General features: G+C 42.9%; 1 protein-coding gene across 1 annotated transcript; it reads left to right on the forward strand.

Moving 5' to 3' along the window:
* The first annotated feature begins 9,667 nt into the window (after positions 1-9,667).
* On the forward strand, positions 9,668-14,846 carry LOC139348310 (toll-like receptor 3). The gene is given in 7 exon segments (XM_070988268.1): positions 9,668-9,816; positions 9,975-10,090; positions 10,738-11,205; positions 12,081-12,275; positions 12,395-14,247; positions 14,363-14,507; positions 14,509-14,846. Coding segments are annotated over 6 exon segments (2,733 nt in total). The 5' UTR covers positions 9,668-9,816; positions 9,975-10,072; the 3' UTR covers positions 14,563-14,846.
* Positions 14,847-16,069: the final 1,223 nt, after the last annotated feature.

Consider the following 16,069-nt stretch of genomic DNA (forward strand, 5'->3'; position numbering starts at 1 on the left):
CAACATATACTGAATACATTGCCATTACATTTGGTACAGATATGGAAAGTACCCGGAGAATATGTCCTTCTTTTCATCCTGTCCCTGTTGTGCTACTAGCAAGATAAGCTATCACTTATCCTGTGAAATGGCATGAAAGTAGACACATTGTACAGACATTTGTGGTTCCCAGAGGATTTTCTGGAGGAAAGTCAAACGATTTGGATGAAATCTTGACCTTTCCTCGAATGCCATCATGAGATTTTGTCTGAACTGGATGGATGGACTGGATGGATTGCCATGAAATTTAATGGAAACTGATAACTAATAATCATCTGGACCAAAATTTGTCCAAATACTTTGATGTATGACCAAATACTTGCAAAACTAATGACATTCCCACCATCCTCAGCTCTATTTTATGTTGTGTGCTAGCTAGCAAATGTTAGCATGCTAGCACCAATCTAAGATTTTTAGTAAATTTGATATTGCCTAAGCATCATAAAGGAGGCATCGTCAGTGTGCACATTTGCATACTGACATCAGCTCGTGGCACCTCTGTGCAGCCTCACAGAGCTGCTAGCATCGCTGAGCACAGCCACGTTTCAATCATACTTCATGTTTAAGTCATCATGTCTAATCATTTAAGCATCATTTCAGTACTGCGATCAGTGTGATACCTGCATACAGCACAGTATGATCTACCGCTCCACCCTGTATTGAAACACCTAATCTGACTCTCGGTGCTCTCAACCTCCTGCATCTCTCTGCTTTTCCTTATCAGGACATGGAGCGAAGGCTGTGTAGCTCATGCTGGTTATGCAACATACCTCTTCATGTGTCCCACGTGTGTCTTTCAAACACAATTACTGATAGACAGTCTCTCTGGAGCGCGTTCCTAATATTACTCTGCACTTCATCCACCTCAGTACCCTTCACTGATGTCGGTAAGCCAGGCCTCCGCTGTGTGACTGCTAAGTGAATTGATAAGTGGTGTTGAGGCTGATGAAATGTTGCATAGCTGGATGCTGATGCAGTGTCTGCCAAATTGCTCACTGGAAGAGCAGGAGGAGAGATGAGACTCGAATAGAAACATAGAAAAGACAAGCTCGATACAGAGGTGAGGAGTAAGATCTGGTGAAAGAAGAGACTGGAAAATAATGAACTGTGAGGTAGTGAAATCAAAGTGAGAACAAACAGTACGCGGGGAAGAATGAAAAGCGATGCGTAAGAGTGTCTGCAAACAGCTGGTGGATGTGCCAGCTGTGTGTTCACAAGGGCTTCGTAAAACCTTCAGGTTCACACTGAAGACACACACATTCGCAGGTTTGGAGGCGTCTTGTTAGTTTTGGAAATGTGGCTATCATCTTTGTCTCTCAACACATATGTTAAAAAGGTGCCAGCAGGATGTAACTCTGCTGTGAAAACATCAGACTTGAACCTCTGAAGCTTGTCAAAAGAAGTTTTCATCACAGAGGTATTGCAGTGGATTGCAGTACATGGTGATTTAATCGTGCCCGCCTCATGTATAACTTAACATAATTAACATTTGGAAATCATTCTGAGTATTGACTTCTGTTGGATGAGTTTGAAAAAACGTGTTTAGGAAGTGCAGCTTAGCATGACTCATGAATCAAAACTCAGTCCAGTAACAGATGGCCCACTGAACTCACCTGAATTTATGGTCTGTAGCCAACAATACTGTTTTAAGGCCTCATTAAACAGGAGCTGTGAATGAAATATAATTCAGAGCCTCCTTTCACTCTGTAGTCGGCTTCCACAACCAGCTCGTGACTCCACCAGACAAACCAAAACACCATAGGGTCCATCTCAACTGATTCATCCATCTGTCATATTCTGTTACTGCTCCCATTGTGGCATACCCCAGCATGCATTGAGAAATGAGCTGAGAGGCATTTCCACACTTAAAATCAGTTACAGTAAAAGGCAAAACTATCTTTTGCTTTAGGTTTCTATCTTTAAAGTACTCACTCACACTTCCATTGAGACTCTATATGCTTATATATGAGTGTGCTGCAATTCTATCAGTGGTTTACAAACACATGAAATTAGCACAGTACATAAAATGCAGTGTAACGACAACGATAGTATCAGGATTAAACACTTTTCAGTCCATTTTCAATGAATGTCCTCACTAATTTGACATATATTTAGTCTAGATTTAACAACAGGCTTGTAATTCACTGCAGCACATATTTTGATGTCTTTTCGCCCGTCTCTGCGCGCTCCCATGTTCACGTTCTCACAATTAGTAATGATTGTGATGTTCCATATCAGCAGTGGAGGAACCAGCTGGAGTTGCTTCGACAGAGCTGGCAAAATCAACCACATTACGGACTCGTTCATCATCTGCTCGCTAATGAGCCTGTTAGTGGAAAGTATTTATGAAAAAGAAAAGATCTGCTTTCAAATTCTGTCCTTGATTTAAAGCTGCAAATCCTCTTCATAGATTTTCAGCTTCTCCTCAGGATTGTAATTAAGTAATGGCTCGATTAATCCTGTCAAATGCGCATTGCCAGAGGGGAGAGCAGGGACATTCATTAGGAGCCAACAGGAGGAGATTAATACAGATCAAACATGCAATAGTAGTGATACACAGTTGTGCACATAATGGTGCAAACAATGGCACCAGTTTAGAAACTTAAGGAAATGAATGAAGGGCCTGTGTCGACGCTCTGAGGCTCTGTACAGAGATGTCAGGATATTTGGATCCAGAGAAGAAAAGCAGCGCAGTATGTCGCGTCATGGTGGCTGTACATTTTTAGCACAAACTTTTCCCAACAAATGGAAATAGTGGAGACGTACAGAACCAAAATGCTCTGCCGTCTTTGGGGCGAAGCGATCTGTCCAGGCTGAGACTTTTTAGGACGAGGAATGTGACCCCTGAAACTCGCTCTTCCTTCTTTGGTAACGGCGCTGCTCTGCTACATCAAAAGAGGCCTAAATCGCTAAATCAGTTTTGACCACATGACCCAGAGAAATATTTGTGTATTTAGCCAAAGGAGGATGAACTTATTATGGAGGAGAGATCCAAAGAAAAATGCCATGAGTGTTAGTTTATATATTTATTTTTCAGCTGAAACTCAAATCCTCTCAAAATAAAGGGATCTTATTGCTTTATTTGCTTTGGTCGCGTCGACTTTTCTTGTCTTTCTGGTTTGTTTCTCTGTTTGTTTGGTTGAGGACACTGTGCTCGGCTGGATAATGGTGACATTCTACCAGCAAATACAAATCATGCAGCCAGTCACAATAAAAATAACATGAGTCACATCATACATGACTCTCCACACTCTTACTCTCAACTGGTCACATACAGACGCTTGGTCAGGACCCCTTGGCGTCACTTTTTAAGGCACGGGGTACTCCTTTAGTGCCCTTTAGGGCTCTGCGGTCAAATTAACAGTAATGAATATTCAATGTCAGTTCTTGAAAGTCCAGTTAGACTTTCAAAAATAAAGCTTTCTGGCTGTCTATAGAAGTCTATTGCACTACCCTGCTGAATAGTAAAGCTAAAAGGGTCCCCAGTGCCTTAACAAGTGATGCCAAGGGGTCCTGACCAAGCAACAGCTAATCTACCATACTTGACTTTGAGAAATCATGCTGATGTAAAGTTTTTCTAATATCTTCTATGAAAGGAGCCATTACACCTAAAGCATTCCCTCAAGCCATATGGCTTTTTAAATCAAGAGGGTGTTAAGTCCCATCTGCTAACTATCACTGACAGGCTGGATTGTTGGCACGGCCAGACTGTTGTAGCCAAAGCTTAAGGTGCTTGCACAAAGCACCGCCTGCCTTCAATGCTCTCAGTCTGGTGTTAGAAAGGTGTAATCTCCCCCTGAAAAGGCCGCTTGTCTCACAGCTTTTAGCACATGATCAAAGCCTCGCAGTGTCAGCTCCTCGCAGAACGGCGCTGAAAAACCACCGGGCGAAGCCTAAGGCAGCGTCTGCAGAGGAAGACCTCTGGTAAACTCACAGTGCGCTACCTGCTCAGCACCAAGTGGCAGACAGATAAAATTAGGGCTAGCTGATAAACACAGTGACGCAATGAGCAACTATAAAGCCAGACATTTGAAGCCTGTCCTCACCAAATAAACAGGTCGACTGGAGGCAGTTTATTGGACCCATGTCTACTTTTATTGTGAGGTAGCAACCTCAAGTGGTCGTAGCAATTATGACAGGAGCAAAGGAGGAAGTCAGGTGACGTAGTGTAAAGAGCAAGAAAGTCTGCATTTGGAGGAAGGTGGGGCGGATAACTGGGGGACTTTTATCCAGGAGGCTGCTGTTTGTGTCGTGTAAAACGCTGGCTAATTTTAAGTACTTATGTTACATCATTTACAACAGTTACATACTTATTTTAACCCATGTTGTGTTTCCTAAACATACCTACGCAGTTTTGATGCCTATGCATATTTCTACAGATTCACAGTGTTCACAACATGAGATTGAAGGTCCAGACCGGCTAGTCGCTGTCACTGTCCAGTGGTGATAAATGTTAGTGTCATATTGACAAGCTCTTTAGTCGTTTGGAGGATGCAAGGACAGCAGCTTTATATCCTAAAGAGAGTGAAAACTGGACTTGAATTCACTTTGTGAATGGAAACATGATTCCAAATGAATTCCGGTGTTACTCTGAGTCTTCTGGACGTGTAAACAGTCTTCTGCTTGATGTCAACTTCATGAGATACAGCATTAATGTGGAGTTTACAACTCATTTCTGCTGCCCCCAAGTGGTGAGAAATCGGTTAATGCAGGTTTAAATCACAGTCACAGCTTCATCTGAAGATTTTCTTGCTTCTCTTTGTTTTCTCTCTGCATAAAACTGAATGCATTTTTTTTTTTAACTATTACTGGAACTGGGGATTTTAGGACTTCTCTATGAGTAAAAAATAATCACTGGTATAAAGTGGCAAGTTGTGGCCCTAATGAGGGTCTCACTGTGTCTGTTCCAGCTGTCCTCCCCACACACTGAATGGTCTCTCCTTGCATTTTACTGAGCAGCACTGCAGAGAGTTAACAGTCCAGTAGTAGATCCATGCTGCTGATTCCAGTTCAGTATTGATGTCCTGTCACCCCTTGGGACCACTTACAGTGAGAAGAGACCTGAGTCAGCACTGAGGGAGCACTAGCCAGGGATGAGAAGCACATACCATCAGCTAATGTTCAAATAAAAAACATGACAGTGAAAATGTCGATAATGCCACAAGCAGGCCGGGCATGTTCTCACTGACGATTAGTAAAGAAATGGTCTCATTGTCAGTAATGTTTTTGCGTTCGTTATTCACAATCGGGAATAAAAGCCTCCACAGCTGTCAAAGGTGTGACATCTGTCTGTTTTAACACAACTGTTCATCCATGTAATGTGTGTGTCTGATCAGGAAGTTTAATACATGCATGTTCTGTCCTGTTGTCTCTCCAGCGTGTGACTGAAATCCAAATGCATGCACACCGCTATGAACCACAGGCCCCTCCCCTCCTCTGAGGTGTAATAACCAGCGTGTTCTTGAACAAGCTGTGTGTCAGTGGCTGACACCAGGAGCGGAGCTGGGCGTCCGACCTCCAAACATCATTGGTCAGCAAACTGGGGAGGGGGAGACATACAGTACCGCAGTGTCTTTTCTCTGCAGAGAGAACATGCTCTAACATTCTGCCTGCGCTGCCGCTCACATGTACATCACCCTCTCCGTCCTCCACATCCCGCTGCCTGAAATCTCTTCATCTCACCCTGTTTTCCTGTTTCAACCTCACCAGCCTCATGTGAGGATGAATTCACCCCCTCCTCCTTAAACTATTAGTGCAAGGCCAAGCTTCATTTACCACTACTCCCCTGCTTTTTAGGAAAACTTGCTCCAGTTTCTGTTTCTGTCACATAAACGGCAGATGCCCGTTACATCAGACAATCCATTAGCCACTTCATGATGTGTGCATGGTAAACACATGTAATCATGAACACGCTGATAATGAAGTTACTGCGCGAGTTAATGTTCAGGATTACAGCACACAGGTTAACAGCAGCGACGAGGACAAACTCACCTTTTGTTCTGAGGCATTCCAACACGCCAGAGACTCAATCTGCAAATGAGGGAGAGGAGATTTACCCAGTGAGATGAAGAATGTGGCACTCCACTGATGGAGCCGCTGCCCCCCCCCAGTTATCCCTTTTGCATTAGTGCATTCATTCACATGTGCACATGATATGCACTAGCCACTCTTGTGCAAAGTGCGGCATGTGCAGCTATACTTATCACGGAGTCCACAGCACAGTAGAGGTGTTACTCCTTACTTTTAATCCCTCAGTCCAGTGCCAAGTTGCTTCTCCTGAGAGAATCTGGTGATCACCTAACTCCTGTCAGCTTTCATGTCTCTTTTTGCCTCCCTCCCCTCCTGAGCTGTTGACAGTGCACCTCATGAATTAGCCAGTATTAAAGCACAACTCCCTGCTGTATAATTTGCTCTGGTTCCCATCAACCCCTCCTGTCTACACACAGCCTCACTATTTATTTTCTAGCTGTGTTTCCTGCAGAAAACCCCTGAATTTAATTTTCTTTTATTCCTCACATTAACTAATTTAACCACCTCCACAGTGCAGATCATGCTAGCTCTCTCCACTTTTTACAGGTCTTCAGAAATCCAGCCATTGGCACAAAGCCCTGTAAGCTGCCTCGGCTTAGCACTGGACTAAACCAATCAGGTGGCGAGAGGTCTATCCCAGGAAGGACCTGCTCTATTAATCTGAGGGAAGGATAAAGAGGAAAAGAGAGGGGATGGAAGGATGCATGTATGTCTGCATGACTATGGAGGATGAGGGCGGGAGTTGAGTGCAGATTATTTTTTTTCTTGGGCAATGTAATGTTTCCTGCTTTCCATATTGTAGAATCACTGACATGAAAGGTCACAGGGACAGTGCCCTCCCTCCATAAATCTCCATGTAATCAATATATTAGCAGAAAGAGTGTGCAAGCAAGCTGCAAAACAGCTGTGTCAAAAGGGGAGTTAAGACAGTGAACACGCAATGTTTTTGATTGACGCATGTTCTATTTCTACCAAATTACAATTCAATCCAGAAAACAATGACAAATATTGTGGATTTTTAGCACATACAGCATGATTTCCTGTCTGTTTATGATTGTGGTCGTGTGTAAAACGGCAGCGCTGTGAGGCTGTACGGAGGCACAGCGGTGCTTTGAGCTAAACGCTCACATCAGCATGCCAACATGCTCACACCCACAATGCTAACAGGCTGATGCTCTGCAGACATTATGTTTTCATGTTTATTAACTTAGTTTACAGGGTTAGCATGCTAACAATTGCTAATCAGCACGATTTCAGTGGGATATATTATTTATTTCTGCGGCGCTCTGACACAGTGCAGCTTTGATCCATGCTGGTTTGGATTAATGGCATGCTTGGGAATGATGGGACGGGTGCTCTGACAGCTGATGGCAAGCTAATTAATACCCTGTGGTTAAAAGTGGCTGCTGGTGTGATATGATTAAAGATTTGAAATGACACTGAGGATATTCCAGTGAGAGATATGATCAGTGACTGAACTGTCAACAACACATAAAACCAATTATGAGAAAAGAAGTGTTTCCGTTTTAAGTGAAATCCACTTACTTTAAAGGAAAACCATCCATTGTAATGGTGATGAAATGATGCATCGCTTAACCATGATTCATAACAAGACATTAATTGTTTTTGCCCTCAGAAATTCAGGGTTTGTTGATCTACTGTGGTTCAAATTTATGACTCATTTAGCACCCTCAGCAGGCCATTTCTGCTTTTACTGCTGACCTTTCAAAACAGGTTTGGCTGTGTGGTAATCTCCAGATTTATTGTGTTAGGAGTGTCTCAGTACGGCACGTAATTGCTGCCTACAACTGTAAAGATATATACCATTCAAGGAATTACCTTCACTCCATTTACTTTTAATGTATACTATGGCGAAATGCATTGAATGCAATAACTAACTCATCATTTTAAAAATTAAAATTAATGTAGATGAACAGTTCGACATGGCCCAGACCAATTTTCACAAAAGATCAAAGTAATGCCAACAGACTGATTAACAATTACATTTGCTGATGTTTTTCAGGAAGAGCAACTTCCAGCTTCCAGGTTTGAGCAACTCCAGGAGGACAGACCCAAACCAGGCTTTGGGACCACATGGTCAGACCCACTGGGCACCAGGACACCCCAGTGTCATGAATCAAGTAGCATGTATGCTACATATATATCCATACTGCACAGTAGTCACATCTCGACTCTGCAAATAAAGAATAATAATCAAATAAAGAATACTAAAAAACAGTCTTAGTCAATAGTCTTATCAACTAGACTGTATTTCTATTTGCCAACCCAAATATAATTTTTTTTTTTTTTTCCTGTGTTATTAGAAACATTGAATTCTTCATATGCCAGTGTGTACACAGTATCAAAGAGTATCTTTTGTATCATCTGGAGCAAGAAGTGTTGTATATGAAACGCTGTACCTCAGAGTGGATCATTATCAGTGCTTTCTGCCCTCTAATGGTTATTTCATGGTAACGCGGTTACCCCAGCTCAGCTCACTCCAGTCTCACTGCCGGGGTGCTCTGAATGAGGAAATGTCCTCTTAGAGGATCAATTACTGAACTACTTCTGCATCCTGACTTTTGCAGAGTCAGTTTCAGGAAACCAGTGAGTGAGTGAACATCTCACTTACATCTGCCAGGGCCACAATGTTAAGCTACATTGTAGGTGTAGGGCAGCAGCTGCAGTGTTGTAGTCGAACAAATTTGTACAAATAATATATGTCAACACAGATCTTGTACAGTTTTTAGCCAGACACATTTATGTTATTTGAATTCAGTCCAAAATAACATGTCACAATCTGTAAGATATAACGTTTGACTGAGTGGATTTGACCACCTGGCACTGGTTACCTCAGACTGGGCCTACCTGTCTTCAAGAATGGGTGTCCCACCACGGACCAAAGTTCACTCTTGTTGACGACAGCAGAGAGCCAGAAGTGAGGCACATAAAAGAGGTCAGAGGTCATGCCCAGTTTCCATAGGATGACGTCACCGCTAAAATACAATACATGACCTCATCCCCCATTGTCTCAATCCTGTATGCTGTGTATACTGCACACAGACAAGTATTTCTTTGCACTATTTGTACTGTTTGGGACACTTATATATAGACACAGTGTGCTGTTGCTCGTTGTTGCTCTTTATATATTTTCATACACCTACTTTTTTCGCCAACTTGTCTACACACTGTAGTTACTGTCTATTCAGCTGTGTAACGATCCCTGTGTAAGTACACTGGGAGCAACTTAAAACCGGAGTCAAAGTCCTTGTAGTGCACACACTTGTCCAAACAGATGATGATTTGGGAAATGTCTTGCACGTGTACTAGTAAACTTGCGGTACCGAGTCCACACAGAGCTGAGTGTTGCCTGTGTTTGTTTTATTGAAATCATCGACGTTTAAAATACACAATGTCTTTCTCTTTCATAAAGTTTTTAAAGCAGATTAAAGGAATTTGGCACTGAAGAGGTGACTGGAAACACCAACTCTTTCTTGTTTAATACAAACATTACGGTACAGATGCGCCGTTTCCCCTCCGGTTGGCGCTGTGTTAACTGTCCCTGAACGTCTCTCGGCAGGTCCGTCCCTCTCTGACTGTGGCTGAAACGCCAAGACTCGCCTGTCTGCACCACGCCTCAGCTGATCCTTAATAAGCCAACAGCCCGGTTATATCCCAGCAGGCACTGGGAAAGTCTCAGTAATCGAAAGTACTTAAAAACACTGGCTCCAGTAAGTTTTTCAGAACGTGAGTATGAATTTCATCCAAACCGGCCGATTGGCTTCCTCTGATTATCCTCCTGTAAGAAACAGTTAATTCATAAGCGGATTTAGAAACTGGTGTAGAAGTGAAACCCGAAGCTTCCAGTTTCTCATTTCCTTGTTTCCTGGCTGTTTCGTCCGCAGTGCCTGTTTCATAAGCTCCCTGTGAGGCTCTGTCTGAGCTCCTGAAGAAAAGAAACTGAGCTGCTGGAAGTCAGTGCTGTCTAGATGCAACAGATTAGATGCGAAGGCAAAATCTGGTAAGAACATCTGCAGGTCTTATGTTGAAATTAGTCAGTGACACTTTATTCTGTAATGAATGTACAATCCTAATTATAGTCATGTTGGCATACTTTGATAATAATCTGGAACTTCTGTGCACAGCATTCAAAGTCATATTACATGTTGTAATGTCAGAAACTTTGATGACACATTGATGTGATGCTTGGTCAATCCTGTTTATTGAAGCTGCACCAATCAATATTTTTGTATGTACAATAGATCAAATGACTGCGTGTATATTGAAAGCTGTTGCTCATAGTGATGAATCCATGTAATCAACCGACTCAGCTATAAGAAGCTCGTTGTGTTGATTTTACAGCCTGCAGCTGAACTGCTTTGATTCACTCATCCCATCAGCCGCCTCTTCAGCAGCGTCAGGCAGGTGATTTTAGCAAAAAAGCCAGATATCTGTCAGGAGTTGGTTGATACCAAAGCAGAGCTACTTTCATGTTGCCAGAAGTACGACTCTAAATATTCCCTGATGATGCTCTTCGCCTGTGTGATGTATAGACACGTTTGCCATATCAACTTTATGAGATCGTAATACGTCAGTGTTATTGTGCTGCCTCCAGGTTTCCAAAATCAATGAAGATTTTTATGCAGATTTTATCTCTCTTCTTTAAAGGGTTTTGAAGCGATGTGTGCACCTCGTCCCCTCCTCCTCCCGGCGCTGCTCATCACATGTTACCTCATGACGGGACCTTACGGTTGCGTGGTCTGCCAGAAGAAGACTTCCTGCCACGTGCGAGACGGCAGAGCTGACTGCAGCCACCTCAGCCTCAGCGCCGTCCCTCCAGACCTTCCCAGGAACATCACCAGCCTGGACATTTCTCACAACATACTGCACGGGATGCCCCCCGTGTCACTAACCCCGTACCCAGGCCTCCTCCACCTTGATGTCGGTTACAACAGTATCACCAAGCTGGACGGCGGCTTGTGCCAGACTCTTCCTCTGCTGCAGACACTCAACATGGAACACAACCAAGTGCTTTTGCTGAGGAAGGAGGATGTGAGCCATTGCACCAATCTGACAAGGCTGTCTTTGGCTAGCAATAGGCTAAAGCTGCAAGGAGAGCCCTTCTCTGCACTACAGGTATAGAGACCAGTTACACAGATGAGCAGGACCTTTGATAAGCTGGGGGGAAACTGAGTGAGAGCCTCATTAGCAAAGGTGCAATAATGACACAGATGACTGAAATGATGGTAAATAGTAATTTTTAAACAAAAAAGAGGCCTTGAGTTTGCTTTTAAATGAGTACAGTGCAGGTGCAGCTCAAAACATAGGCTGCTCATGCTTATCATCATATCTTTTTGTTATCTGGCTCAGATAATTGAGCCTAATAACCCAGGTTTTCCCAATGTAGCCATGAGCACACCCACATAACACGGGCAGCGTCTGCAGCATACGACCAATTGCAAACATGGAAAGTCTTACTGGAAGCAGAGTGAACGAAGAGCAAAGTATACAGATAATATGAGCAACTTAAACACATAATCTAGGCTTTAAGTAACACAGCTGCCAAAAGCAGGAAGGACAGCTGGCAAAAAAGATTGTGCGAATGTGTAAACTTATAATATGGCCTCTCATCATCATGGCTAGTAGATCTGCCTATAATTACATTCATGTTTTTCGTTCAGTTAATGTGTTCCTTAGATGTATTATTATGGTGTGCATGACAATTTTAGCCTTATCCTTTCAGCTGCAACTCTGGCAGTGTCAAACCAACTTGAAGCAAATGAAAGATAAATTAGATAAGCTTCAATCAGTCTCTGCTGTAGGATGATGTTGGTATACAAACCCAAATATCTCATAAAGAAATTGTCAGGCGGAGTCAAAGAGCTTTGCTGCTCTCTGAGACCCGCACATGATCTGTGCACTAGGCTCCACTGGATCTCCACAAATGCCATTTTCCAGCTAAATAGATCGGTCACTTAATTTTGTTTATATTCACCTGTTGTCATTCACAGAGCCTGAAATTTCTTGATGTTTCCACCAACAAGCTGCAGTCAGCCAAGCTGGGCTCCCAGCCTCAGCTGCCCAGCCTGGTGAACCTCAACCTGGCATTCAATGACTTCACCACTCTGAAGAAAGACGACTTTTCCTTCCTTAGCCGCTCGTCCTTTCTACAAGTCCTCAACCTGTCGTCTGTATCTCTAAAAACAGTAAGAGACTTACCTAAAATGATGTGGTCAAAATTGGAACTAGTAGAAAATAGCGTTGAGAAATGTCGCACCTGACTTTCAGTTATCTGTTTTGTTTCCCCTTTTTTGTTTTGTTGCAGTTTGAGCCCGGATGCTTCAAGCCCATTTCACACCTACATGCTTTAATCATGGATCAAAGTAACATGGGCACTCTGGTTATAGCTAAACTCTGCTCAGAGCTGTCAGGGACGGACATTGATGCCCTGTCTCTTCGGAAAATGAAGCTGGTCACACTCACAAACACGACCTTTCGAGGGCTAGAGAAAACACATCTAACCTCTCTGGATCTGTCCGGTAACGGCATGGGTAAGATTGAGAAAGGCTCGTTTCAGTGGCTGTCCAGACTTGAGACTCTGATGCTGGTGGACAACAACATCAAGCACCTGACCAAGGACACATTTCAGGGGCTCAAAAGTTTAAAAAAACTCCAATTGACAAATGCTCTGGTGAAAGGTCACACCTCCCCCATCCCAATTATTGATGATTTCTCCTTCCAGCCATTAAGCACCCTGGAGAGTTTGATATTACAGAGAACTGCGGCTCGGGAAGTAACAGAGCAAACGTTTACAGGCCTGACAAGTCTGGAAGAACTCGACATGAGCTGGAGTAATTACCCCTCACTCAAAATCATCACCAACAAGACCTTTGTCTCTCTTGCTGGATCACCTCTCAGGAAGCTCAATCTGACAAGAGCAGCGATAACACGTATCAATCCTGGAGGCTTCTCTGTTCTCAGAAACCTCACCACTCTCCTTCTAGACTCCAACTTTATCAGGCAAACTCTCACTGGCAAAGAGTTTGAAGGTCTGGGCCAACTTCAAGAGATTCACATGTCCAATAACTTCCAGATGGTCAATCTAAGCTCCACCTCGTTTGCCAATGTGTCCAATCTTAGGGTCCTGACTTTGGGAAGAAGTCTTAAAGCCACAGCCTTGAACCTAGATCCCTCTCCGTTCAGTCCCCTGTCCAACCTCAGCGTCCTGGACCTCAGCAACAACAACATTGCTAACATCAGAGAGAATATGTTGGAGGGGCTTGTGAACCTGCAGGTGCTGAAGCTCCAACACAATAACTTGGCCCGTTTGTGGAAGAGTGCCAACCTAGGAGGGCCAGTGCTGTTTCTCAAATGGGCTCGGAAATTGACAACCTTACTGATGGATAATAATGGGCTGGATGAGATCCCAGCAGAGGCTCTGAGAGGGCTGAGGGACCTCCGTGAACTAAGCTTGGCTAACAATCTCCTTGACAATCTCAAGAAGTCGATTTTTGATGACCTGATCTCACTGAGGGCTTTGTTTTTACAGAAGAATCTGATCACAAGCGTGAGGCCCGAGGTGTTCAAGACTCCCATGAGCAACCTCAGCCTGCTCGTCATGGGCAAAAATCCCTTTGACTGCACGTGTGAGAGCATCCTGTGGTTCGTGACATGGTTGAATACAAATAAGACTGCTGTGCCCGGTGTCAGGGAGCTGTATATGTGCAACACTCCACTGGCTTCCTTTAACCACTCCATCATGGATTTTGACCCCCTCTCTTGCAAAGATATGACCCCGTTTCAGGCTCTTTACATCCTGAGCAGCACAGCTGTCATCATGCTGACTGTCACTGCACTTCTCTTGCGGTTCCACGGCTGGAGGATTCAGTTTTATTGGAACATACTGATCAATCGCACACTAGGGTTTAGCGACGCCAAAGTTGAAGAGGGCAGGGAATACGAGTACGACGCTTATGTCATCCATGCAGAGAAGGACAGGAGCTGGGTGGAGAGAAGGATGGTCCCCTTGGAGCATGAAAAGTGCAGGTTTTATCTGGAGGATCGAGACTCAGTCCCTGGCATGTCACAGCTGGAATCCATTGTGGAAAATATGAGGAAGTCTCGGAAAATCTTGTTTGTCGTCACTGAAAGTCTTCTCAGAGATCCCTGGTGTCGACGGTAAATCTAACACACAAAGTAAAATCTTTTGTGATGCATAGCATATTTATCTGTGTTCTGTATTTGTGATGAAGCTCGTTCTCATAGTTGTCTCTCTGCCCTCCTGTCTATCCAGATTTAAAGCCCATCACGCCCTACACCAGGTCATTGAAGCCAGCAGGGACTCTGTGGTTCTGGTCTTCCTGCAGGATGTTCACGACTACAAGTTGTCTCGCTCACTCTTCCTCCGCAGGGGCATGTTGCGTCCTTGCTGCATCCTGGACTGGCCTGTCCAAAAGGAGAGGGTACCAGCCTTTCATCAGAAGCTCCTCATAGCACTTGGCATGACTAATCGATTGCAGGACTGACTGTATTGATTGTGATTCCCTTTGTCATCACAATTACCAGTGTACGTTCAGTTATCACTACTTGATACCAATTGGTGATCGTTTTGCCCTCTGGGTGAATATCATGTTTATATATATATAATGTACAAAAAGTCCAATGTGTTTTTTGTGTATTTGTTATTTGCCTGTTCTGAGGTACAAAAATCATCATGTCATTGTTTTGCAGGTATGTTTTGATAAGCCTCACACAGTCATTCACTGTATGTGTAAAATATAAAAAAAGCAACAAAATCAGCTTAAAGAAGGTATTATTTTGGTTAGTAAGTTACAGTTGTTGTAGTTCTGTGACAGCAGAACTTGACTTTTAAATCAGTGATTTTGCTGAAAAAGTATGTTTCGACAGTAAACTAAGTAATGTGTGTTTCATTCTCTGTTTTAGTTTGTATTTTTTTAATGTTTTTATGTCCATTCTGTCTTTTCTATATAAAATACTCACGTCTTTGAGCTGCAATTCCTGTATGAAAGGTACAAATAAAGTTTGTTTTTATTATTATTAATGCAGGGTTCAGTGTGAGCAGAGAATGAATCTATTGACACCTAGTGGTTGTGGTAAGAAACTGCAGCATTTTCTTTGCTTCACATACAAAAATCTTCTCTTAATGATCGGACAGGAGCACAGTACACAGTAGCTTGTTGTTACTATTCAGTTTGGTGATTAGATGGATATGCTTAAAAGAAATAGCAGTCTGATGGACAACGTTTGTGTGTAACAATTCACACAGTCCACAGTTTCTAATGGAGACTTCAGGGCAAGATGCAACTGCAGCAGGTTATTCCTCTTTACTGTATATTATGATGTAAAGGTTCCATATCTTCAATGGGGTTTTCTTACTCAGCTTATTAAGTAAGTATAAGTATTAGTGGGACACTTATCTTGTGTTCTTAATGCATTTGTGCTTTCTGTTTACACCTCAAGGCTTTAAAGTAACTCATTCTGGAAGATACAGGCTTGAAGGTGAGAATACAAAGTTTTAGAAATAAAGGTGAGTGAATTAATGAAGAGTTTTCGTGTTTTATTCATTCAGTTATACTTTGAAAAGCTCTTAAACCCTCATGTCTTCTCTTTAATGCTAGGTGTAGAATTAAGCTGAAGTGTTTATTACAGTGGTGGAAAAAAAATGCTGGAATCAGCGTAGAAAACACCAACCATATGTAGGCTTTTCATTTCGGAGTGTAAACTTCTGCCAGGTTGCTAAAATTCATAATAAATAATCCTCATGCTGACCACAGCCCTGATGATCAGACAGAAGCACCACAAACTACATAAAGCCTCAAAAAAACTAAAATCATCAGGGTTATCTACTTTTAGACTTTCTGAAATGCTTTTATTTACAGTTTTTAACGAAAAATATTCAATTTATGAAAGTAAATAATGACCTAAATGTGACTAAAAGGGGTTTCAAGTCAAAGCCAGAATGCCCCTGCAACGAGATTTT

Source organism: Chaetodon trifascialis, chromosome 2 (assembly GCF_039877785.1).
Source record: "Chaetodon trifascialis isolate fChaTrf1 chromosome 2, fChaTrf1.hap1, whole genome shotgun sequence".
NCBI classification, from domain to species: domain Eukaryota; kingdom Metazoa; phylum Chordata; class Actinopteri; order Chaetodontiformes; family Chaetodontidae; genus Chaetodon; species Chaetodon trifascialis.